The 27,947-nt window shown below is 39.6% G+C and overlaps 1 protein-coding gene across 6 annotated transcripts; it reads right to left on the reverse strand.

The window, feature by feature from the left end:
* Nucleotides 1–1,056: 1,056 nt before the first annotated feature.
* Nucleotides 1,057–27,939, reverse strand: LOC139767846 (uncharacterized). Of its 6 annotated transcripts, none has more exons than XM_071697517.1 (12): nucleotides 27,609–27,933; nucleotides 13,450–13,494; nucleotides 11,552–11,776; nucleotides 10,843–10,952; nucleotides 10,239–10,528; nucleotides 6,412–6,450; nucleotides 5,750–5,791; nucleotides 5,239–5,667; nucleotides 4,434–4,503; nucleotides 3,500–3,715; nucleotides 2,952–3,189; nucleotides 1,057–2,633 (listed from the first exon to the last, which is right to left on the reverse strand). In XM_071697517.1, exons 1-12 carry the CDS (start codon nucleotides 27,681–27,683, stop codon nucleotides 2,457–2,459), a joined length of 1,956 nt encoding a protein of 651 aa, XP_071553618.1. In that variant the 5' UTR covers nucleotides 27,684–27,933; the 3' UTR covers nucleotides 1,057–2,456. The 6 variants fall into 6 exon arrangements, with proteins under 6 accessions (XP_071553618.1, XP_071553619.1, XP_071553622.1 ...); XM_071697518.1 differs by having other exon boundaries at nucleotides 10,864–10,952; nucleotides 27,609–27,929; XM_071697521.1 differs by lacking the exon at nucleotides 27,609–27,933 and adding an exon at nucleotides 13,738–16,048.
* Between the last annotated feature and the right edge of the window lie 8 nt (nucleotides 27,940–27,947).

Below are 27,947 nucleotides of genomic sequence, written 5' to 3' on the forward strand. Positions count from 1 at the left end.
GGCGAGATTTGGCGGGTGAACGATTGCGAGATGTCCCAAGGGGATGTTAAACTTGGATGAATCAACATATATATTCGAGAAAAGAAGATTCTTTTTTGCTACTTCAGGGATTTTATACAACGATTTTGTTTCTCACATAGTCTATATTTTGAACTTGAAATCACAATTCTTCCTTCATTTATTTTAACATTGGTAATTATTGAAATGTTTACGATTAAAATAATTAAAAATGTAAAAAACTTAGAAAGTACCGTAATGACAATGATAAATAGGGAGTTTTTGCAATACTGTTTTTTCAGATACGGTAAACGTATCTGAATTATATATACACGGAGAGAATTTTTTGTTATATTTTACCCTTAAATTCATTACAAACTTAGGACAAGTTGGCAACCAAGGAATTTTTAAAATATACAAAAGACATTTTACAAACAACGTGATAAAAATTACCAAGCAAATTGGTAAATTTTGAAAAATTATTGAAATTTCCTAGATATATTTTAATAAAATTAATCAAACATATTTTATATTTTAATGTAATAGATATTAATATTTTTTATTATGGTGGATATTAATCAGAATAGCTCGCATAAAATTCTTGGTGGTACATGTTGTCCCACAACTACCATGATTTCAGGGTAAATTTTAAGAGAAAATTCTCTCCGTGTAGATACGTTCACCGTCTAAATTCACATTAGGAATTTTGTTACGGTAATCATGACTTTGATGATGGTATTCGCGAACGTTGGTATAGGCGTTGGTACTCATGGTAATCGCGAACCTTATTTTCTTAAAAATAACATGGGATGTTATCTGAATAGCGTTACGGTGAACGATGTGCAGTTTCGCCTTTCGACCGATAATGTGAATTTAGACGGTGAACGTATCTGTATAATTCAGAAAGACGATATTGCAAAAAGTAAAAAAATTACCGTAAAAGACATCGGAGATTATATTATATATGTCGATTGCGTATAATGTCAAATTTTCCTCTATGCTACCCTTCATTAAGTATGCGATGCATTATGTGCGGGGTAAAATAAACATAGCTTAATATTACAATTTATAATATTTATTGTCTTGAATCATAAACAAAATAGGCGTTGCATGGGTACATATTGCGTGCTACGAATTTCAGTATGCATTAAATACTGGAACATATAAATAGAATATGAATAAATTCGTTATTCATTTACGTACCATGTTAAGTACCTTCCTGTTTTATTCATACACAGCGCACAACGTCGATTATCTTACAGATTGTGCAGCTTTTCTTACGTCTAATTTTAATCTGGACTCGCGCAAAAACGGCAAGAGCTTTTCCGAAATGAAAGGGTAATAAGCATGTTTTACATATATTCGTATCCGTTTTGTTCTATTATGCCAGAGAATCTCATGACAATTTTATAAAACATTAAAAATTTATATCTCGGGTTTAGTTAATTAACAAAATTGCACTTGTGACCGTTTCATCCCCAGCTCCGCAATGTATTTTCACGACGTTGTTTGCGGGAAAGACGAGCTTTTTCGGCCTGTTTGTTAAATCACGGAGAGAGATTTCATATTGAATTATTCTTATTACCACACTCTTATAATATATGCGTATATAGTACCTCTTTAATAATAAGTAATACTAACATAAGTATCAGAAGGCTGCCACTTTCCGAGCGACGAGAGAGTCATAAGATGGCCGCTAATTCTCAAATCGTATACTCGCGATTATTTCCGGAATCCTCGTCCTTCCGATCGATCGCTCGGACAATCGCAGTCAAACCAATTTCATGGCTGAAACTCGAAACTGTTACTGTAAAAATAGACGACGACAAAACCAGCTCGATTGCACGACTGCCGAATGGACGGCTAAAATACGTCGCGATATTTCTACCCGATTACTATCCGAGACTATAAACGAATCACCACCACCGGCAGACCAACGGAAATCGATACTCGTGTCAGACTCGATCTACGGGTTGCCGTTCTCCGACGTGGGGATATAATGTGAAAAGGGTGTGCGCGGTCAGTAATGAAATAAATACGCGCAGATCGCACGAGAGTCTCCGGTCGGTCCTTCTGAAATAAGCTAATAAAAATATAGCCACCAGAAATCCCACGGTTTTATACTTATACATCGATCCGCGCGAGTTCGCCTAATATGATCAACGCAATGTGACGCGTGAAATTGATTGCGAAATGTGTGCTGATGAAACGTGAAACTCTACGCGAAATGTGCATTTTACGATTAAATAAATAGGGAGGTTGGATTAAGGTAAATTAATTAAGATCTCTTCGTCGTATCACCGGTCGCGACGATTATTTGCAATGATGACGGACTAAATGATATTCGCGAACAGGATGATAGGACGAAGACGCGTTAAATCCTAGCGTTAACGATGACGATAAAAGGAACGTGGTCCATCGATGCCGCGAAACGGTCCGAACCGGTCGGACTGAACCAATTACGAGTCCTGATCACCCCATTCGAATTCCTCGCCGGAAGTAACCTCTTCGATTTGCGGTCCATCCTCGGCCGCCGTCGGTCCCGTTTGCGGCTTACTTTCGGCCCCTTCTGGCTCCTCGACGAACGGATCTTCGGTCATCTCGGGCTCCTCTTCGTGGACATTCTCTTCCTCGACCTGAAAGGCAAATTTCTTGTGATTCAACTCGTTCAGCGGTATTTCGGGAAAATCTTCTCTCTTCAACTATTGGTTCTTGAATGAGTTCGAACTCGAACTCCTTTCTCCTTTCTCCACAGAAATTCAGTAAGTTATTTGGACACGAAGTTACTAAATATATATCTGATTTTAAAATAACAAAGCTTAGAATGATCTAATCTTAACATTTTTGTGCAGTTACTGTTTAGATTGATTTAGAATTGTTCACATTGAATAAAAGTCGACAAAGTTGAAAAAGAATTAGGTACAGCTTTTCACGATGCTTAAGTGACTGCTTACCCGTGTTTCGTCATCCGTTGTAACATCGCAAGGTTTCTCTTCCTTCTCTTGATCGGTTATTTCGCCAAGATCCACCGGCTCCTCGGTGCAGATGTCTTTATTTTCACTAGCTTCAAGCTGCGTGACGTCCGTCTCTTCTTGCTCTTGCTTTTGATTTTGAATTTCTTCGAGATGCTCCTCGACTATCAATCGTTCTTGCTCCTGTATGAGTGATTCGAGATTCGCCTGGTTGATTAATCTATTAACAGAGAATTAATTAGATTCCAAAATGACGTACAAAAAATATGATATAAATATTAATTTCCAGATAAATATAAAGCCATGTGTATATGTTTTGTCAGTTTAGACCGCTTCTTAAAAGTTGTATAATTTTAATCATTATGTATTGGTTATTAATCGTTAATTGTTTTTATAAGTATTTTCTATCTTCGTTTTAATTATTCTCAATCGACAATCCAAAAAAAAACTTACTTTATGCACAGAGATTCTTTTTTAAGGGCAATTCGTGAATCACTTATCGGGAGCTTTCTTCTAAATAACGAGCTTACCTTTCCTCCTCTTCTATTCTCTCCACTTCCTCGTGTTCAGCTTGTAACTTTGCCTCTTCCGCCTTTCTCTCGGCTTCCTGCTGTTCGATTTCTAGTATCTGGCTAAGCTCGGCTTTCCGTTCCTGCGCAAGTTGCAGTGCCTCCCACGCTTTCTTCTCCTCCATCTCGAGCTGCAGCCGTTCCTCCTCCGCGGCCTTCCGCCTCTCCTCTTCCGATCTTCAAAACAAAGTTATTCGCAATTGGCAAAATTGTCCGACATTTGAATAAAATTTATATGAATTATAATGAGAATAACGTGTAATAAAGTCACGAATTATACTATTTGGAATCGCTAATTCGAAAAACATGCCGGTGTGCGTGTATGTATGTGCTTGCGTGTAGGAAAAGCTATCCATCAAGTTTTTTAATGAAGCTTGCATTCCATATTTTTCGATGCGCGTTTCTCCCATATTTTGCAAGATAAAACTATAAACCGCGTGAATGCGAATACTTTTTACAGGAAAGTTTCGTGTTGAAAATTTATCTGAAATATTTTTGTTGCATTTAAAATTATTAATATCACCGACATACTAATGCAAACTTGAAATTAGGACAGCTGCTGTCACTGTACATTAATTTCAATTATCTTAGAAATATAATAATAGGTATTTTATAATTCTTTATGTTTAAAATTTACAGGATTTATTATATAAAAATTGAATATTTTTTACAATTGATTATTACATCAAGTCAGTACGTTTTTGAACCGAATGACATTTTTCGAACATCGAGCGAAGGTCAGATATTTGGCGAGTCGATTGTCGATTACCGCGGGTCATATAGCAGATTATTTGGCTGAGTACAATGCTAATGTTATGCAAAACGATCGCATTTATATATCAAGCGATTGGCTCGTTCTGTTGGCGCGTATCGTTCTTAGACGAAGATCACTTACTGCGCTTCTCGAGCTGCTTTAGCAAGGTACGCCTCGGCCCTCCTTACGGCATCTTCCTTATCTTGTTTCACTGCAACATAGTTTCATTAATATCGATGATGGAGATACTATTTCATGGCGAAAATTCACGACGCGTGTTTAATGCTAAAAGTGATGCTGAAATTTTATTCTTATATTTGTCAATTTTGATCTACCGATGAGTAAACACAAAATTAAGAATATCTTAAAGAATATTCAAATATCGATATAAAATCAATTTTGCCATTTTATTAATTAAATACTTGGATTATATCGAAGTGCTATTAATATTAATATTCATATTAATTTCGCAGCCTTCGTTTAATGAATTAAAATTGATGCTATTAGAGAGATAGCCTTCAGATACAGCTCCGAAATTAGAACCTTTACATTCAAAAGTGCGTTAAAAATGCATCGTGAATACAGATGTTTATTTACCGCGATTATATCTACTTCTAATACATTATCTTGCGTGAAATACAATAATTTTGAATAGGATTGTCACGAAAACAGAAGACACTTTACGGGGCAATCTTGACGTCATTTTTACGAGGAAGACATTTATCACGAAAACGGGCGAGAGAGAGAGACACTGGACGCTATCTAGACTAGACACATTCATTCTCGTGCGATCGATACGGGAGATGCTGTTAACAACGACGCAGACCAACGATCGACTCTCTGCCTACCCTGACCGATACCAAAAGGTATCTACCGTTTGCGTGACAGGCTCGTTTCCGGTGTGGAATATTTCCGGCCCGCGGTATCGATCGATATATCAACGTACCCTTCTCTTCCTTAGCTTCGTCACTTACGACCTCCGCACTTTCGGTCGGCGCTTCCTCCGCGACCGATTCTGTCGGCGCTTCTGGCTCTGCTATCGGCTCTGAAACAGGCTGTGATTCCTGCACGGGTTCCGGTTCCTTTACGATTTCTGGTTCTTTCACGGGTTCCGGCGCAGGTTCCGCTTTAGGTTCGGCCGCCTTCGCGGATTTGGCCGATTTTGCCGCTTTCGATCCCTTCGTCGGTTTCGAAGGTTTCACAGGTTCCGCAACTAAATCCGGTTCTTTCACAGGTTCCGCAACTGATTCCGGTTCTTTCACAGGTTCGGGTACAAGTTCAGGCATTGATTCGGGTTCTCTTATCGGCTCTTTTTCCGGCTCCGGTTTCTTTTTCGCTTTCTTCTCTGGTTTCGCTTCCGATTCCGGAGCAGGAGCTACGATGTGTAGGGATAAACATGAACGACAAATGACACAAGTAAATCGATCTGGATTTTGCCATTTTATATGGAGACTTACTTTTTTGTTCGTGGCTTGTTGAGTCGTAGCCTAATGCGCGTACTAAAAATTGTGAGAAGACGTTAGACGTGGGATACAAATGAAAGGGAACAGTAAAACATCACTCAATTATGAAAACATACAAAAATGATGATTAAAATTCGAGTTGCTAGGCGAGAGTGACTCATTTCAAGAATAACTTCATTTTATTGACGAATTTATCATAAAGTTATTGAATTAACTAACTTGAAATTTTAATATACATATAATTTAATACGCAACTTTAATATACAAAAGAAATAAATTATTTATAATATGCTGTTTCACGAATATTTATAAAATAATAAAAGACGTTATATATAATTCAGATACATTTATGTTTCTGCAATAATATTTGTATAAATGTTAAATAATTTTGTTATAAAAATTAATAATGTAACCTTATATTTTATCGAATATTTTTGTATATTCTTGTATTCTCTCGTCAGTTTTTATAATAGAAATATAATATGTATAAAATATGAAGGTATGGCATATGAAGGTAATTTTATTCGCTATTTACGTGATTCATATGACATTAAAAGTTATTTTTTTGTAAAAACGTCCCCACGATCGCGACCTTTTCTACTGGACTTTACTCTTTTGTTATCTCAAAAAGGATTACTTCGTGTGTGCTTACTGACCCTTTCGCATCTCTCGTTCTGTCATTGGTTGACCGGGAGCTGTGGGGTACATGAAACATAAAGGATCGATTAGCGACAAAGGATCCTTTTAAAGCTCGCGACATAAATCCAACGAAGCGATAAAGACTTCACAGAGAACGTGATATTAGAAAGCTATTACTGTGATTACATACAACATGTGAAAAGCAGTTGATGAGGCATGTTCGTTAGTTAATTACAGATCATCTAAGACAAAAGTGCACGATTTTATGTACATATATGCGGCGATATATGCGACGAATGAATAAAAAAGAGAAATTAATTATACTAATATGAGCTATTAACGATGAAAGCATTCTGAGGATTAAGGATGAATTATCGAGCGCATTTTCGATGACGCGAAAATATCGCATACGTCGATGTCTTATCGTCAATGAAGTCGGCAATTAATGAGATCACAATTTTCGTCTTTTCTCGTGAAGATGATTCATTGCTCGTCACGATTCGTTTAGCGTGACGTCCGATTAGAGATCACACTCGGTCACATCTAGCGATTGATTTGTCGGATTTTTATCTCTGAAATCAGATACTTATAATCATATATTTTACAATCAAATTAAATCAAGTTAAGTAACTCTTCATATTCTAACGTCGATTTAAGCCATTAAATTATACATTGCGTCAGAAATTATATAGAGCAAGGAGCTTTAAGAAAGTAATTATTAAATGCATTCTGATTGAAAGCTTTCATTAAAATTCAAATTTTTCTGTCCAAAGAAAATATATTTTTTAAACAAAATTTTTTAAATATATTGAGAAAGAATTATTCAGGATAATTTGTTTTTTCAAGAGCGTTAATCTTAATGAATTCCACAAATAGTGGATTTCAGAGACAAAACGAGACGTCGTTGGTTGTTAAACTACGAAGCACATATGAAGAAGCTTACCTCGGAAACAGTGTACTTTATTCGTTACGCAGCTCACCTACGTTTCCATTATTCTCTCGTGCAAAGTAAAGTAATTGACTTGGAGACTCTCGCTTCCATCGGACATTATTATTTTATTCGTATGTTTTTTTTTGTTGCTATCTCTCAAGCACGAACAAAACAAGATTTACAAAATTGAAACAGTAACATCATAATGCAATACGTGCAACATTGGATTAGTGTCTACATTTTTATCTCTTCGTATGTTTTATTTTCTCTAATGAACGCGCGCAGGTCTCGCGATTTTTTTTGTCGCATTAATTCAATCAATTTGCTCTTGTCTCTTTATCGCACTCTGTTTTTTTTCTTTCGTGTTTGTTTCACTCCGTAGATCGCATCGATTGAGCACGATTATTTCGATAGTCACGACAATTTTACACGCCCGTCGCAATTTCATTAAAGTCCACCGAGTAAAAATTGAATGAAGAATGTTCGGAAAATACAGCACGTTCTATGATTATTGCGAATATCGGCGTATTGGACTTTAATGAAGCTGGACGACGAGCACACGACCGGAATAGAAGAAAGGAAAAATAAATAAGCGGAGACGGATATTAGATTTTTTCGATCATGACTATCTCCGATAGTCGCGCGCAGTAAAATAATTCCGTTTAAAGAGGGTTTTTTTTGCCCAGCTTGCGAACCGAATATAAAACTGTGTTTAAAAAACTGAAAGAGATAAAATTTTAAAAGTGAAATATGCAAACTCTTCCTGTCGTTCAATTGCCATAATAAAATTAAAAATAAAAATAAAACGCTGATTGATATTAAATTTGTATAAAGTTATACCATAGCGGCGAAAATCTTAGCAATTCTTGCACAGTTTTTGCAATAATTTTATTTCAGAATTGAGATATTTTATTATTGAAATGAAAGTTTATACAATTTAATTCAATTTCATGAGATCGTATTTGTGTTCGTATAATCTAGTTTGGTTCCGAAAAATTTATTCTTCTCTTTATCACTATTTCTCTGCAGATTTTGTTGCTAATTTCGAATTCGTTATTATTTTTAACATAAATTTTATCGACACCATGTTATCTGTAACTTTTTTTTTACATTTTAATAATTTAGAACTCGTTGACGTAAGGCTTACTTAAAAATTCGAAGGATAAATTCATAAAAAGATAAAGAGTTCGCTTTCGGTTTGCAATCCTGCAGCTTCCGCATATCGTAAGATGCCTGCTGTATCTTTTCGCGCGCGAATACGTAACTTCCGGAACGTTAAAGCGGACGGTATCGGCCACAGTTCGTGTGATGATGAACGACGAAGTCGAAGTCACTCCTCGGCGGCGGCCTCCTCCTCTTCCTCCTCTTCGCTTTTCTTGCTCGGCTTCTGGTACAGCTCCGGCACCTTCTCCCTCCAACCCTTGCCTGAAACGTTCAAAAAAGCCGCACTGCTTCCTCTCTCTCATTTTTGCTCTTATCCGCGAACGCCGCAAAATTCTGCTTTTTGGCGTGTGATCCCAGTCTGTGATGTTCCGCCTGGAGTCCCCGTCGTGTAAATGTCTTGCTCTCTCTCGTTCCTTCGTTTCTTTTGATTTGGCTCACGATTTTCTTTTTGGTCACTATGTCGTTTTCCCTGTGTTTTCCGGTCACCGCAACAAAAAATAGCGATAGGTCCGTTGGTTCGTAAAAAAAGGATGCGAACCGCCGCCGAATCGATGGATCGATCTCACCGGTATAGCCGATGATTGAGTCAATCGTCCCGGAAAAGAGCATACATAACTTGATCTTTTTGTGAATAAATAAGAAAAATAATTACTTACAATTAATTTATATTTTGAAAATATATGATTTATTTAGATTTTGTCACACAGATTGCATAGGGAAAGAAAAGATTTAATGATAATTAAAACCGAAATTAACATTTATGCTCTTACCGCAAAGATCAATTCAATCGCGTGTTCTTTCCTCAGAATAATAATAATAATAATAATAATAAAAACGCGCTGTGTCATCATATCGGATATCGCATGACGGGGTGGTTATCAAAAACGGATGCGGGGTACGTGGGGGGTAAGTGTGTACGTTGCTGTTGTACGATTAGACACAATACTATCGAACAGTAATGCAGCCACGACAAAAAAAGACGTACAAAAAAGAAAGACCAATTGTTGTGTGACCAACAATAAAACAGCAAAAAATACCAGAGAAACACACGTGCTCGCTAGCACAAACAAAAGTTTTCAGACAGTGTAAATCAGAGGTGCCAGCCAATCCAAGAAAAGGGATGAAAAAAATAGAGAAACGAGAGGGCGTGGGGCGAGGGCGGTGGTGGAACGAGAAAAAAAAATAGACAAAAAGAGAGTTGCACACAACGGCGTCGTGGGGCCGTCTTTTATTTTTCCAAATCTATTAAAAATCGTGTCTTGAGCTGCGAGAACGTAGCGTAGCTATTTTTTTCTTTAATTAAAATATTATTTCTCTACAAGTAAATTTCTACGAAAATAATCATCTGTTTTCCCAATGAAGATATCACAATACCGGGATTTACAAAAATATAATCACATCATATTATCACGAGTTGCAATTTTATCGAAATCAATTTTAATGCGTTATTCAAATTTTAGATAAATTAAATCATAATTACAAATAAAAATTAAAATTTATCGTACATGTAACTTTTCTTTGAAGAATTCTTTGCTCCGTTCTCGTCAGTCTCGCGCCTCTAACTACGTGCTTCGTGTGCGGATCACCATGTATAACATCGTCAAGATCGTTTTCGGGACCGTTCTCGCACAGCGTTTCATTCTCGAAGAGCAATATCTCTTCGAGGGTGAAGCGCGCATCGCGATACGATCCCCGTCCTCGTTGTCGTCATCGTCATCGTCGTCCTCGTCACCGTGACGGATTACTCACAGGCAGTCGCGGCCGCCTGACGGTTCTTGCTGTAGTAGCTGAGGAAGTTGACGTCGTTGCGGATGTCGGCCGGCCGAAGGTCCGCGACTTTGTAGTACGGTCTTCTGACGGACTGCGGATTGCCGGCGACGTACTTGATGCACGCCAGAGTGCCGAAGTTGCCTCGCTCAGGCACATCGTACCAGTTCAGATGATCGACCTGCTTCTTCGCGTTGCTGCGGCCGCTGAGCAGCCGGCGAACGTAATCGTGGTTGCGCATACGTTCCGGCACGATCTGCTCGAGGAAGTCGCTGGAAATCGCGAAAAGATCGCTGATTATCTCAATGCGAAAATGACGAACGCTATTCTGTCACTTGAAAGCGTAAATTATCGAAAACCATGAAGAATATAAATAATAAAGCTTTAATTATGCTTTGGGATATTTTTGTACTTTTATCTCCGAGTCGCAGAATTATTTTGATTATTCTTATTCTGAAATATTAATTGATTTATTTAGCATAAAGAGGAGAATGCGTTAAATTTCCTTTTTTTAACGACTAAAAGCTGATTCAAATGATTTTAATGCCAGAAATCGATCAATTTTATTAAGTAATTAGTTGCACACCATTCCATTTTCGTCGGATACCTTGCCACTGCCCTTGGCACGAACACGTGGACACGTCGAAGAAGAGAATCCACTTTCGCACGAATCTCCCTTGTCTCATCGTCGAAAAGCTGCGAAGAGACATATGTGAAACGTTACTTGTATGAACGAGTCGATCAATCTCTCGCATGCACTTAGAGAGCTTGATCATCGTAAACTAAAGCGAATTATTTTTCAAGCCTTTTCACCACCAATTTAAGGGTAGGTACTTGATAATGATCGTCTGATGTCTTAACTCCGATTTTTAAATATGCTATTAATTACATTAAATGAGGAATCGGATTTAATCATATTGATAAATTGCGACAAAAATAATATTAGATCTTTTATTTTTTTAAATCCAATATGCTTATTGGACAAAAAAGATAAGAAAAAAGATAAGTGGAAAACGATTCAAAATTATTAGCCGCAACTTCGGATCTGTTGTGAAAGACGATGAACATATCCGTAGCAACGACGCGATTCCGCCCGTGGTGTTCGACGCAAACGAACGTTGATGAAAAATAACGACGATGACGATATCGATGACGATGGGAATGACGACGATGATCCTCGTGAGCAATGGCGATGATATACAAATCTTACCATATGTTTTTATGATGATTTAGATCAGAGAGAAAGAGAGAGAGAGAGAGAGGGAGAGTGATATTAGACTAGCTGCCGGACTTACTATGTTGTCTCGGGAATTTAGGTATTCTTCAGTGTAGGATCGGGATGACAGCCTCGGCAGGTAGCGTATCCTGTTGAGCTCAGCTGCGAGGATGCTGGGCCGCACGCGCGATCGCACCCTTATCGGTACCATCGCGCCAGAGTAGTACACATGATGGATCGGCGAGTGAACTATGGTGACGAGCCTCTTGTGTGCCACGTATGGCATATGAGGAACGCTCCTCAACTGGAGGCAACGAACGTCTCGTTTTTACTAATCGCGCTAGCCTGGCAGCGGCGAGCTGCGAAGCGGATATCTCGCTGCGAGCCAAGATGCCAAGCGGTTTACTCTTTCGGTGACGGTTAAATTGTGCGTGTAAAGTAGAAGAAAATTGTCTAATTTGAAGCAGTTAAGAAGTCGGAATGATAAATTTCCTTAAGCTTTTGCTTGGAAATTTTGCTTGGAAACTTATTTAAGGCAATTATTGGAGAAAGAAAAAATTATTTTCTCGAAAGAAAAAATATCTGTGGATCCAGTAATCCGAGTATTTAGAAATTAAATCTGTGCATTACGTAAATGAAAAATTCTGCGGGACTTTTTATTTTAAATAGATATTTTATTAATATTTATAATTATTATTAATATTTTCTGTATTAATAAAACGCCGTCACCAAAAGATTAGAAATAGCAAAGCGAAGCATTCGATGCGTTCCAGCGATGAGTAGCGACATACCAAATGATCGATACGCAAACGAAAGGTTTCAACGCGTAATTATATTAGGAAGCTTTTTAAACATATATATGGGCACGGTCTGTCAATGACGGTAACGGGGATTAAGCAATGCGTTACATTACCTTGAATCACGCACGATACCGTGAAGATGAATATTACTGCGATGGGGTAGCGCTTTAGAATTAGTAAACATCGAGATCTGAAATTAATTAATGCGAGACGTATGAAATTAATTAGCGTGAGAGCGGCAAAGCGTCGTTACATCTATTTCACAAGTGCTTTTTCTAGAATTATTGACAAACTTTGCGTAACATCCTGTTGATGCCATAATATGCAATATAGAAAAGTTAAACATAGATTATACATATAGAAAAATCATAAAACTCGAACATGAAACAAATTATATATTTAATATCATCGCGAGATGTTATTGCTATCGAACGCAGGCAAATCAAATGAGTGATCGACGTTCCTTTCGATTACAGACATATATGTACACATATAACTTCTTTTTAAGTTTTAAAATTCTCATAAATTATTAAATTTCAAAAATCTAAACTTAAACTGAAAAGTTCCATTTGGATAATTTATGTCATATTTTTAATTTAAGTTAATTTACGTATAAAATTACTTGAACTTTACTAATTGTATTTATCAAATTTTATTCGTATTATTTTCACACTGATTCACTTATATTTTATATTTTAGTTATATTTTTTGCGAATGCAGTTATTTGCGAAAGACAATGTCGATCCAGTTTTTAAATCACGCAAAGAGGTATCAGTCGATTCTGATTTGCGTCGAGAATATTAAGCAATATTAATCTTTTGGGATTCAAAAATTCCTGTGAAAGCATTTTTTTTAGTTCTCTTAAAATCGAATTGTATTGTTCGATTAAGAAATAATCTCTTCAGCGAGACAATTAGAATTCAATAATTCAAAATCAAGCGCAAGTTTTTTACTTGTTTTTTCAACAACAAAAAGTTGGAAACTAAGTTTTATGTTTCGCTGGGTTCTACATCTCGCGTAAACGGAACCCTAAATCGAGATGGAAGTACGAGATCTAGAAAATCTGCGACGCGAAAAATCAGAATCGACGATCGCACTTGTTGCGCTTCCGGTGACGAAAGTCGTCGCATTTGCCGCGCACTACGATCGTATACCATCAGCAGATGGAAGTACCTACCTGGATGACGCCGGAGAGCGGTATGACGTCGATAATGGGTCGATACTGCACCGCGTTTACAGACACGGGGAGAGTATTTTATATATATATATATTTTTTTTTTATTTTATCCGTCGAGATTTCCAACGATGGCGGCACCGATGGCGGCAGCAGTGATGGCGGAAGCGGCGGCGACGAGGAACGAGGAGTCACATGTGAAGGGCAGAGTAAATAGAAAGAAGAACAACTCGGTTAGTGACTCTCGGCTGACATCTGCGTATCGTTCTTTCTTCTTCGTTCTCGTTTTACCCTCGCTATCCCGTTTGCCTCGCCCTCGCTTTACGCTTTTTCGCGGAGTCTCGAGTGGGGATAGATTAGGAGGGATGAGAAAAGGGTCACCGGAGGAAGTGAAAAAGAGAGAAAAGGTCACATGAAGGCTCGTATGCCGCGACGGATTTCTTTTCGTGACTGACGCCCGAGATAACCGACTTGGCCAATTGTCGCGTTGTGTGTCTATCGAGATGACGACGGCGACGACGCTGATGACGGCGATGATGATGATGATGATGATAATGATGATGATGATAATGATGATGATGATGATGATGATGACGATGACGTTGACGTTGACGATGATAATGACGATGAATGTTGTTAGTTACGGTTAATGGAGCTTACTTCGCAATAAGACTGCCGGATGGAAAGCAATTCTTCTTCATATCCTGCTACGACGTCACACAGAATAACCATAATTTCAAGAGACAAGATAATATAATCCGATCTTAACTCTCCAAAAATATTGCAGCATATAAATCACTATACAATATACATTTAAATAACTATCAGCGAAAATTAAGTTATTCCTCTTTCTCCATACTATTTTAGAAAAGTTCAGATATCAATTTTAAAACAATTTAATTGAGGACCTTTTAAATTTAATATTAATAAATAACGTGATGTTATTGTATCACGTCAGGTCAATTCGTAAAGAATTGAATAAAGCTTTCTATTATTATTCCATATATATTTCTTTATAATTAAATCTTCATGTTATCTCAAGAGTTGATATCGCGCGCGTCGCTCTCAAATAAGAAGCGATCTGTCCCACAAAAACTATTTCTTTATCCACGTTGTATTGCTTTTTCCATTTTCTGAGATTATGATTGCCTGGTGTAAATAATGCGATAAACATCTCGCAGAACGGCGCATTTCTATAGAAATATCGGGACGACACAAGCTGCCCGATCGACACTCTACTCTAGAAATATGATTCACGAAAAACGCTCACTCGGCTGTACGAAAAAAAAATAAAAACATCCCCAAGAGGGAAAGGGAAGGCATATCTGGCATATCGCGAGTTAGGATGGAGCAGATATTAGAGGGCGGACATTCAACACACAAACAATTTGCGCAAGGCAGCGTTCGATTCGCAATTTAAAGCGTCGACGTCAATTCGCATAGGATGGATACAAATCTTTACAGTGCTGTTTTATTTGCGATTTATTGCCGTGGTTGTTTACAACTTTCGCGCTGCGCGCCAAGCGCGAAATTCCGGAGAGCTCGTCCGAAATTCATTATTTACAAAGTTCGGATGTACATACATGATATATTTTTAGGAGATCGAAAACCGCCTGCTCCATATCGCCAGCGCGCCGATTATCGCGCGAATTACTAAAACTCGATAAAAATACCAACGCGATAGCTCTGCCTATTGCTTTCGCTATATTAGCGCGACTAGCTCATAATTTATCTCTAAATGCAACTGCGGGATGCTCTATCTCCAGCTCGGGCTACGGCAACAGCGGTAATTACAACGGTAATTACAACAGGGTGATAACATCAAGAATATCAGGGGTTTTTCTGCCGATCCGCTGGTGCACATTCAAAGCGCGAAAATCCTCCTCTGTTTTTTCATCAGACATTTTTAAGAAAATCAAGCGTACAAAACTGACACGAGGAGAGAAACAAAAAGGAATTCTGGATTGGCATGCGACAAAAAGACGATATTCCGCTTTTATCGATCTCGACGACCAAATCAATATTCATTTGAAATTCAATAATGATTCATTTTCAGTTCAATAAACAAATTTATATAGCGAAGCGATCTTGCTGCGAAGAAGAAAGTACATTTATTCAATACACTTTACGCGCTCTTGTCGTTACTGCCACTAGATTTAACTTCGCAATCTCTACCGAGAGGAAATCTCCGTCGACGACTCGTAAGATCGAACTTAGTAATTTTCGTCGAAAGGGGAAGTCTCCGTCATCGATGGATATCTCCTTTAAAGCGTTCTCCAAATGGCGCGATTCGATTTCCGCGTATTTTTCGCGTATCAGGTCTTTACTAATACCGCAAGACGTGTTTGCGACTACGTGTTCTTCAACGCGATACGACGAACGGATGTGCCGCGAATAGCGGAGTCTGCGGCGTTTCAAGTCGGAAATGATGTATCATTCACGTCTCGTGCGTTGAGATATCGCAGACCCGCGCTGTTTCGTTTCGTTTCGGTATCGTCGAAAATTCGCCCGGTGTGCGGTGCGGAGAATCTGGAAAGTCGTCGAGATCGATGAGAGCGGAAGAAGCGCGATCGGCGTGAGGGGGATATGCCGGGGATTTAGACGCGGTAGGAGTAATGGCGATAGCTGGTGCCGCCGGGCAAACGACCGGAAGCGGTGGACTCGTAGGAGGAGCGATAGCTCCCGGGGCCGCCGCCGGACGATGTCCTGGACGACCTCTCGGTCGAGTACGAGCCGTACGGGCCGCTCTCCCTCTTGACGACGCTCTCCTGGCTCTGGGTGGTCCTCTGAGGACGGCCGCTATACGGGTCCGTGGAGCTGCTCGAGCTGGTGTTGGTGTACGAATAGTTGTACTGCTCTTGGGCGGACCTCAGCCCGGTCTCCGGATAGTCACGGACCACGTAGTGGCGAGGCGTCTACGGATTCGGGGTTAGATCAAGGTCAACGACATGGAGGAGAACAGGCTCGCCTCCGGAAAAACGGGAGCGGCGCCCGTCGACGAGTAACGGCGACTTGATTTTTGCACCCGGCACGCGACATTGTCGACAAAGTATTGTCTAGGAATCGTTCGCGGATCGCCCAGATTATCAATGATTAAAAGAAAAATTATTAGATATGAGGAAATTATGTTGATAGAAATTAATGTTGAAAAATTACATTTACAATTAGTGAAATTTTATAAAATGACTTTGATTTTATGATGTAAATTTCTACAGATTTTTTTTCGTTTATTTAAGCCGTACAGGGCGTGAATATCGTATAAAAATTATATGCCGGACACATTATTCTCGTCTCAGGACGATCCTCGCGGTTCTCCATCCGCGGGCCGCAAGTGGATTATCGGATCGGGAGATAGGGTTGCATCAAAGAAATGTACAGAATCTATTCATAATGTGAGGTCTCATGATCGATTTATCTGATCGGAGAACAGGTTGATATTAAGACATTATAATTTTTAAGCGAAGATATAGGACTCTCTCTTCGATAATATAATCAAACTTTTAAAATTTTATCTTTGATTTAATTTTCAGACTTTATCTCTGATTTATTTTAATAGACCTGTAGTCTGAACTTTACTGTGGAAAAAATATTTAATATTGAAACTTGAAAACTTGCGGAACAAAAATTAAATTAAATCAATTAAAGGATCTATGGATGAAAAATTGTCCACTAAAACAATAAGTCTGGAACACGTTATATCATGTAGAACGTACAATTTTTTTCAGCCGTATAAACTTCACCTTTTTTGGTTTTACAAACTTTTCTTCCCTTCTGTTATTTTCCTCTTTCTCACGTGTTTCACGACAATATCACATCCTCGTCTTCCTAAAATATCATTTGGCCCTGTTCTCCGGTCGAGAGAGACGCGCGACATGCGGAGGCGAGAGACGTGGAAGGTGGAAGGTGGGCGAACAGGTGCATCGCTGCGTCGTCGTCTGGCTCGACGGTGTCCGTAACTACTCGCGCTACTCGCGAATAATTAACCCGCGTCGCCGCGCGGGGAGTAACGTACTCGCGCGCTGCCAGTTCATCTATTCTGAGAGGGAGAGATTCGCGAAGTCGTTTCTCATCTCCGTGGACGAAGTTTGGCCGGTAATGCCGGCCAGATGGCCGGCTGGGCTCGCGGCCAGATAAGGAGAAAGTTGGCGGGATCCAGACGACACTGGAACCCGTTGGGCTTTATACGAGCGCGATTAACCCTTTGCCGTATTATTTCGCGCCAATAAGATAAACATCCACCGTTCGTAGTTTGAACTCCCGGAATAATTCTAACTATAATTACTAACTATATTTATTTTCGATCATACAAATGAAACGTACAACTATCACGTCTGTAGGACGAGGGCGCAAAGAGTTCTTATTTTAATTTTAATTTTAGTTTTCTGATTTTTATTTTTATTTTTAAATCAGTAAAATGACGCAAAACGAAAAATATCTTTGTCTTTCTGAGACGCAGATCTATTATACTTTTACACCTCGCATTAATTAATTTCATCATTCGCGTGATTTAGATAACGGTCAACGTATTAATGGTGAACGACGACGAATTACGGTGCAAAGGGTTAAGAGACGCATGAGAGGTGGAAGTTGAAAATGAAGGACACATGACGTGAGGGATTTTTTTCTCGTCACTCATACACAGAGGCGGAAGTATGATGGATCTCGGCGACATGTTCCGCGGTAATAACATGTATCGATCTATCTGTAGACACACAACGTGCGGGCCAATTATAAACGCGGAGCGGTATGTAACATATGCATTAATAATGTCTCCTTGCCGAAATATTCAGGACACTCCGAGCGTTGGGCAACGATACGCGGCCCTCGCCAAGAAACGCGTAGGTAACATTTGCGGTACATGTGTGCATTGGCGTGACAGGTGTACGTGTGTACGTGGGTGAGAATATGTTCCACGTGTCTGTCCCGCCACGTGTGCGTTCGGTGTCCCGTGTCGAAACTTCTTCGACCTTCTACGAGCGTGAAACTTCGTGGCGGATTGCGTTAACGCTTCGTTGAACTTAATTACGGTTTAATCGAAGTCGCTCGATTAGTCGGGCACGTTCTCGCGATTGTAATTCGACACGGAGAAGGAATTTAACGCCGATACGAAGCTTCGATACGAATTCGACGACGAACGAGGGACTAAATAGAATTTAATTGCAAATTCAGCTGCGAATCGGTTTTTTTTCTTCGCTAAAGTTTGAGAGGACTCGCGAGATTCTTTTATATTTTATGATGAAATATGAATAGCGAGGTAAGTTCTTTGCACTCGTATAATCGCGGAATGTCGTCCTCCTGCGGATTCTTTTCGCAAGTAAGACCGCCGCTTCAGTCGCGCAGTTTGCGACCCAACTATGTAAATTAATGTCAAACAACTTAGTGTGGTCATACAAGGCAATTAAAAGTTACTGCTCTCGGCAAGGGTCAAAAGTCAGAGCGCCGTTCAAACATATAATCAAGATATTAGAGAGTCAATATGTTTTTTCGCGATCACGAAATCTTAATAAACCATTAAACGATGCTTATCAACGTTTAAGCATTTTTAATAAGTAAGTATATATTTGTTATATCTGGAGCTCAGAGCTGATGATAATGGGAGAAGAAAGAGGAGAAGGTTTAATCAAGACCGATGATTACAACCGCGCGTGATTACGCTAGATGCGAAGGGATTAATTAAACGAGAATTTAATTAATCTGGGGTATTTCGTTTGCACAGTCTCGCGACAAACAGGCTTGATAAACTCTCTGTAGAGTGACATTATAGCTTTATTCGTCTTGTATACATGCATGAATTATGTATCCGCTCACGCTAACAAAGAATAAGTTCGAATAATCCGTTTGATGAGTCGAACAAGTAATTGTGAGTCATTACGATACCCGCGGAAATGCATTCGCGATGCGGAGTCCCACGGGCGTTTTACGTAATTGTTATTAACGTGGTCGTTTGGGCTGTGATTTCCCGAGAAGCGGGATCGTCATTTTCGAAATTTATCACGAGCAGATTGAAAGATGCGTTGAACGCTTTTTCCGGCGCGCCAGTTCTTCTATGAAAAAGCGTGACTATACAAGAATTCTCGCGCCGTGAACTCGCGTCAGAAATCGTAAATCGGAGATGATCAGTAAATGTCGAGGCTTTTTCATATTCTCACGTTATTCTCATTTTACTCTCTTCACAAACAATCGGTGAGAAAAAATCGCTACCAATCGCCTTGGAAGTGTGACGACCGGTGTTTAAATGTGAAGACACCCTTCTAGCTACATCCAGAAAATCTAATCGTCATTAAAATAAAATACTAATCTGACAAACTCCTACAAGTAAATTTAACATTCCGGAGTATAAATATTTCCGTGTAAAAACTGACCAGCTAAGGCCTGACTAGCTAAGCCTGACGCTAATTCGCTATCGAAGATACGAGCACAATAGAAATAGCAAATACAATGTTACGTACGTAATGATCATCCGAGGAAATCAGTTAACGTTAAGACATCGAACTATAATGTAATAATTCTCGCTTTGTATCTTTATCGCGGAGGCGATTCATGCTAAAAATGTATGTCCCATAAAAACGTCGATATTAATTTTATCCTCCCGAAGAGTGTCCACGAAACATGCAACATCCTCGTCATCTGTCTTTCTTTCTTCTCGGTTCTCGTCGTTAGAATCGGTACCAAGACGGCGTCTGCAGAGCCAGCAAGATCTTGGTGCGGCCAGTGGCAGGCGTAGTGGCGTGCCTGACCTTGCTGGGCGGCCGTGCGAGCACGCCCTTTTCGAAGACGTGGCCGCGAGTGGCCAGCTCGGCGGCGGCGTCTAGGCCGACCTTCGAAACGGCACCGCCGTCGACCAGCTGCCGAACGTGATCCTCCCTGGCGACGTCCTTGCCGCGCACTACGCCCTCCTTGTCCGGCAGGGTGGCGTACTGATAGAATTCCTCGCGCGGGTCCTGCTTCTTGCGGCCCCACACGGTGAACGGCTCCGGCACCAGCGACGGTCGCGGCACAAGCGGCACCTTCTCCCACGGGAAATAGTCCTGCTTCTTAACTTCCGTATTCTGCAAATTCGAGCCCGGCAAAGGGTCCCGGTCAGGATCACTAGTTCTCGAGCCGTTGCCCGTTAGTGATCAATCAAGGGCGATTAGCCACCGCTCAGTTCTCGAGCCTCTCGCGATCCGCAGAGTGATTCCACTCGTATCGCACGCAGACTCTTGGAGTTTATCCGTGTGTGACAAGATTTTCCAAGTTCGCCAAGCAGTTGCTCACCGACGTCTTCGAGCTTCCACACTACCCTCCTACTACTGCCGCGTCTGTTCTCTTTGTTAAACCGCGACCGTCGTCATGGTACCGTTCGTTACTTATATGAAATAAGCATAAATGTAAATGCGAAAGCGACGTAATCTTAGCCCATTTGACAGAACGAGCTAGGCTCGTGGTCAATGACTCGAACTAAAACAAGTACCGGTCGAATGGGTTAAGGAAATTAATAATGTATAATATTTTGTAATTTTTAAAAATTTAATAGTCTCTCTGTATTAATAGAAAATATTTGTTTTGTGAATAAGCATATCTTTCCTATTCTCGTTGAATTAATGAAAATTCTACGAGTCGCGATTCCGAGAATCTTAGAATTTTAAGTTTCAAGAAAACTTGAAATTTCGAAAATTGACGAAGTATCAGGAAAACATAATCGGCAAATTCCATTCAAACCGCGAAAATCAAAGTTCTTGAAAATAGATATTAATTTAAGATATAATTAGGATTAAGGTGAAACAAATCATAAGCCCAAGCATTTTAATTCAAAGAAACCAGAACTTTATTGTTTTTTCTTTCATTTATATTATGTATTTACATGTATACATATACATATATTATAATAAGTAAAAATCAATTGTCATTAACAAAGTATGTAAATATTAAAATTAAGTCATTGACATATTGATTTATCACATAATTCCAACTTCTGTCTTCTGTTCTTCTTATAACTCATTCTCGCAAAATGTCACTTTCGTGTCATTGTGAACCGAAATAATAAAAAATATCGGGATGATTTTAGAGATTCGATCAGATTGGATCAGGTTTTAATAACCTATGGTACATCCAGATTGGTCGTATCACATATATTTGAATGAATAAATACTACAATCGGTAATATAAATAGTTATGCTCCAAACAATATTTGAAAGAAAATCTTCAGAAAGCCTTGAAAACGTCTTTAAAATGTCTTTTACTTAAAATCCTGAAGACGTCTTTAAAAAACGTGCCAAAGGCACGCGTAATATCGAAGAATGGTGCTCCAAGAGTTTGACAGTCAAGCACTCATGATCGCCCCCGCGAATTCCTAAGTGCCGATCATCTTTAGAATGTTAGACGCGCTTACGCACGGTTAACAAAAACAACAGAAATACGTCATCGTTATAATCTTGCGCATTCTTAAAAATAGCTCCCTTCTATTATAGTACCTACTTTGCAATGACGACGCAAACATACATGTTTATTTAGATTTGCCAGATTGTATCTAAAACTCAATGCCGTTATTAAGTTTACATATAAAAAGATAATTAATTGATTGGGAAATTTGCAGAGAGAGAAATATATGAAATATACTAGACACACAGCGTGTTTATTAAATAATATATAAATAAATGTTATATTCTATTCTGTTTTTAGGTCATTAACCAGGCATTGACATATTATTTGTGGACTTGTAAAACACCGTAATGTATATTACAAATTATTTCGTTTGGCAGCAGAATAAAAAATTCTCTATTTTTATACTATATAGAAAATAGCATGGAGAAAATTCGTTGTAGATATACACCATTGGAAATAATATAAAATCAAGGAGATCGCATCTTCCAAGTATAATTTTTTGTGACTTATCCTACCCTAATAAAAGAGAGCTGATATCGAAACTTTTTGCCGACCCTCTTTATTTTCTCAGTCTACCATAAGGGTGGAGAAGTGGCGTATCTTTTAAAGTAGTAATAAACTACACTTGTCGGACAGCCAAAGCTCGTCTCGCGCGTAAGAAAAGCCCAAATTCCCATAACATTCGTCATCATTCCGTTTTCCTGGCGGGTCGTAAAGACGTCGTCGTAAAACGGCGCGACGTAGCCGGAGCGGCAGATATCATTTATCCCCGTAGATCCCGATATAGACTTGCGAGATGTTTTAAAGACGTGCATCGATGTAAGATATTAAACCATTCGAAGCAGTCTCGGTCTCTGACATAAAGAATGTATCTTGCCTTAAAAATACCCTTCCGCCCAATTTCGCGCACTTTATATATTTATAAACATATCCGATTTAAATAAAGAAATAAAGTAGAGAGTAAAATAAAGGATTATACATATTATAAAGATTATATATGTATGAATATATGATGTGCGTGAAATTGGGCGGAAGAATATTTCCAAAATAAGATAGATACATTCTTCATGTCAGAGACCGAGATTATATATAATATACGAGCGAGTTCGCGGAAACTAAAATACTTAAATATGACCTCTCTCTCGCTGTCCGTTTGGGAATTTTTTTAACCATTTACGTAGATGATCATTTATATCATGACTATGCATTTTTTTTATATGTCTAGATATTTCTGGATTACCGAATTGAAACAGTTTTCCATATTATAGATAATTTTCTATATCAGAAATTTCGGAGGCAGATCATTATTGACTCAACACTCCACGGGGATTTGATACGGATCGGCAAGGAGATGACGCCTTGCACAGATGTATCCGCGTGCTGGCGGGCGGGCGTATATGAATTCTCGCGTCGACGAAAATCCGACGGTGGGCGTCGGCGTCGTGCCGTCGGTGCGTCTAAATTAGGGCAGAGTAACGCAACACCGATTCTCCCCTCGAGTCGCGAGAACGCGGAGCGGCGGGCAACGTCTTAATAATCGTCACGGACGATAATCTGGAAGGCGTCCTACGCGCGCGATTCCTCGTAGCTGAGTAGCACCTAATTTTGCAGCGCGTCGATATCGGGGGGGGGGGGGGGGGGATTTCGAGTGCCAAATCTAATGCCAAAATTTTATGTTTGCATTGTCGTCATAATCGTAATCATAATACTACCGCAATCGCACAATTACTACGTTACGGTCGTCGCTATAAATACACGATTGTACATAATCATAGGCTTAATTGTGATTTAAAATAGTTACAACGTTATTGCAATTGCAATTGCTGTGTTATTGCTGTAATCTACTTTCCAAACCAGGAAATCAACAAATTAGTGTTACATTGTGCGTATGTAGCAATATTGTGCAAATTACTCTACTAATCGAAAACGCTACGCCATTCATTTGAAAAATACTGTTGAGTTGTATGCGAAGTTATACCCGTCCCTTTAATTTCTTTGCGGATGATGGCGGATGGCTCATCCATTCTGCGGAGCGCGATTTTAATCTTTATAAATAGACACGTATTAAGCACGAGCGACTCGTGCCAGTATCAGACAACGCGGATCGTCGTATGGCGGCTCGATATCTTGTCAAACTCTCGGAACGCGTGATCTAAATGAGAAAACCTGAAGATTTTCGCGCCTTGGAGATTCGCGCCCCGGGCAAAAAGCGCAGGATAAAACCGGTAGAAGCCGTCTAACATCAGAAAATCCAAAACTATTATAAATAGAGCTGCCGGAGAGCAGGGAATTACAGAACGGAAGCTATTCATAGCGTTGCAGCCATTTTCCGGGACTTGGTCGTGTTAAACTTAGACGACCGCGCGACCCAGCGAATCTCAAATCCGCGTCGACAGAAAAATGTATTTGGCCGACGATCCGAATCGGGCTCTGAGCAGCATTCGGCAGAATACGTTTATTAGAGACTTTACATCGAAAAATGATGTTCGTGACGGAGTTTGCGTCGCAGTTCGAAACGCGGCAGGTTCGCTTTTAGTCGCCAAAATGTCTGCGATATCACGATATCGACGATGCAGATTTGCATTTTTCAAATCGCGAGATTTATTTTCCTTGATATTTTCGACGGACGAAAATATATGGAATAAAATTACGCGGATAAATGATGATTAAGGCTCGTAATTGTTATGGGTATTTGTGGAAAATCTCGTTTTTAATTGATAATCATTTTATCTCAAATTGAAAAACTTTCTGCTCTTAAAGTCATTGCTTTTTATAACGGAATCTGTTTTTTCCAGTTTTTAAATAAAAACTTCGCAATAACATTTCATGATTTTTTAAACATCTATTAGCAGTATTAGCAATCTTTTAACTTTTAAGCAGATTATTGACAAATTGTGACTGTCATTTTAACGTTATTAACGGCGACTCGGAGGCGAAGAATTTACGTTCAGCTGTCATGAGCCGAAAACTAAACATAATTTTCGGATGGACGATTTTCTTCATAAGAACAATTTCCAATCAACCTTGTGCCATTTATCTCGCTACTTTCAGCTGTGTTTTTATCGTCGGACTGATGATCAATGGCAATCCCTAAAGCTAACCCAGATTTCCGATCCCTCGACGATTCTAGCTATGCCTAGACAAAGCCTCTCGCCAAATAGTAACGGAGTCGAACCTCTGATGAGTAAAATTAATAACGTCCATTTATAAAGAAAAAAATGTGAATATATAGTATATCTGCAGAATGTTTCTTAAGGCTTGAATATAAAAGCAATTCCTCGCGATGTTATTTATAAAAAAGCTATAAATCAGTAAATGTTATATTTAAAAAGTAAATTTTTTAAAACCTTTATCTTCAATTTGGAGTCAGCAATTTATGAAAGATATCTTTATGTACATAATATTTCCAAACTGATTAAGAATCTATCACAAAATGACAATATCAATTTTATAAGGTACCATGTTGTCGCAGTACTCTCTACTTTCACCGCATTTAATTAGCGTTATTGAATTCATTCGATGATAATCACCGAAGTATTGTCTACCAACATCATTCAATCAACATCAAATATCTACCGTTTGTTAGAAATTCGTGTCGGACAATGGTTTTTCTCGTCACAACGGCTCGAGTTGCGATTAGCACAAACGGTATGCGGCGAGTCCTGTCGCACGCACACGATAATTCCCCCGATTGTTGCGGGGTCATGGACATGAACAACGTTAACCATGGAACAAGAACTAATGCTATCTCTTGAACTCAAGAGTAGCGCCAGGAGTAGCCGTACTAAACACGTACAAAAAGAGACACAAAAATAAATCACAAGTGCGAGAAGGGCCCTTATACGAATCCATTGGATTCACGCCTACTTACAACCCTCCCTACGAGTATAAGTATACCGTTTGAAAGAACAATAAAAAATTTGAAAAGAAAAGCAAGGACTGTGAGGGATTTGTTTCGCGGGATTGATTTCCGAGCTCACACGTGGGTACGATTTTTAACGCTATGTAATTTTGTAAGAATATATGGCCTCTGAAGTTTCCGAAAGCTTCCCCGACATACCTCCCTACACCCTTCCGATCTTCCCGACTGAAGGGTGACCGTTCTCCGGGACACCGAGTGCACGCGCTCTCGAGCACAGGAGCGGTAGTATAGTAGTAGTGGTAATATAGTAGTGACAGTAATAGTAGTAGTAAATTTGGTAGTACAGTGCTAGTATAGTAGTAATAGTGGTGAACACAGTGGTCGGAGTGAAGTGTGGAAGTCGAGATCTGTCTCGGCGGTGATTTTTTTTTTTTTTTTTTTTTTCGGTGAGTCGCGGCGTCGAGCTCGACGACGAACAAGCAGCGACGAGGACGCGAGGCCCTCGAGGACGGAGAACAAGTCGGAGAGAACAAGTAAATGTCGAGGTGTTTCCGGTCGCGCCGCTCGCTCTCCGTCGTCGATCGACCTCGTCGACGAACCGCGGATGGGGGGATAAGGGAATCAAGTGCCAAGTCCTCACTCGTCGCTTCGCGCGCACCTTCGACGTCTCACGGGAGATTGTTCGGTCGTGACCGACAGCAGCGAAATCGCGACCGGCCGAATGCGGGTCAACGGGTCACTCTTATTTATCTCCCCGGCAAGATTCTACCTCGCGGACGGAATCAACCCTTCACTCGCGATTCTCGTCTTCTTTTTTGAGACGCGCATCCTCCTCAGACGAAGAGCGTTATTAACGTTCTTTATCATTTAAGATTAAAGATCTTAAGTGAGATTAAATTTTAAATTAGATTACATCTCTTAAAACTAACTTTGGAACTAAATGAATACTAAATGAATATGAAAATAATATTCAATAATTGTGAAAATGGAAAATAAAAAATCTTATTCACCGACATCGCGAGGAAAGGGTTAACAAGCTTTAGAATTAATATTTATTAAGAAACTGATGACCGTTGTTCACACAAATTTTGATATTTTGACAAGTATTAAAATATTCAAAATTGTAAGTCATTCAATGACATTCATTTTAATTTTCTTCTATTGAGGTGCTACTTTTAATAGATATACCGAGAGATTAATATTGATCAGAGAAATAAAATATATATATAAGTAAGAAATGTATCAAAAATATTGCCAAAAATATTTTTTATTAAATCTTTTTTAATGATTGCTCCAAAGATAAATTTTTTTAAATTCGCAATCTACATCTCTTCGAAGGAAATCTGATTCAACTATTTAATTTACGCCGCGGGCAAATCATCGTCGTCATATCGCGTGTCATAAATAAAACGCTGATCCCATCCAGCGATCGCGCGCAATAATTACCCCGTCAATCATCGATTAATTATTTAACCCGTTGTGACCCGAATCGATTATTTCTCTCTGGACCGATTTTTCTCGTGACGTTAAAACAGCACACTTCAACATATTCGAACGTGATCCTTGCTTTGTCACTGAAAATCACGACATACGTGTATGACATCTACTCTTTCACAGATCCACGTTTTCAGATCAACAAAGCATTCCCAATATTGAACACCGATTAAAAACGGATTAATCCTCGCGAGAGAAAGCGTCAATGCGCTGATTGTGAGAGATACCAGTGAGACGTCGGCGCGGTCCAGCGAGATCATACGGGGGTGCTGAGTGAGTCTGGCGGTTACAGGGGATGGTACACTTCCTGTCGCAAACGGGGCTCTCTCTCTTTCTCGACGTTAGTTTGCCACGTGTAGCAAAAACATTATTAAGACATACTTCCAGCCCGCTCTTTCGCTTGGCGCAAGAAAAAACAACTCCAGAGTCTCAGGATACTGACCGTGACGGTGTAGGAAGAGACGAGCGGCCGCGAGTAGGGTCGCCGGGTCGTGTAGAAGTCGCTCTCGTAAACCATGGTCGCTCCTGGCCTTTACGGATTCGCTCTCAAGGGTACCGTTAAATTCGTCGATCGAAAAATCGGGCGCGCTAACGGGTCGTTTTCTTCTTTTTTTCTTTTCGTGCACGCGTGCGAAAGGGGTAGGACACGCGACGACGATGCGGCCGCGATGGAGGTTCGTACGATTCTGCTTCCCCGACCGTCGGCACCGCTTCTTCTTCTTCTTCTTCTTCTTCTTCGTCCGGACTCTCCTCTCCTCGGCGTGTGCCCCTCTTCGCCGCG

This window comes from Temnothorax nylanderi, unplaced genomic scaffold (genome assembly GCF_030848795.1).
Source record: "Temnothorax nylanderi isolate EJ_2023f unplaced genomic scaffold, tnyl_v1.0 TNYL_tig0012_pilon, whole genome shotgun sequence".
NCBI classification, from domain to species: domain Eukaryota; kingdom Metazoa; phylum Arthropoda; class Insecta; order Hymenoptera; family Formicidae; genus Temnothorax; species Temnothorax nylanderi.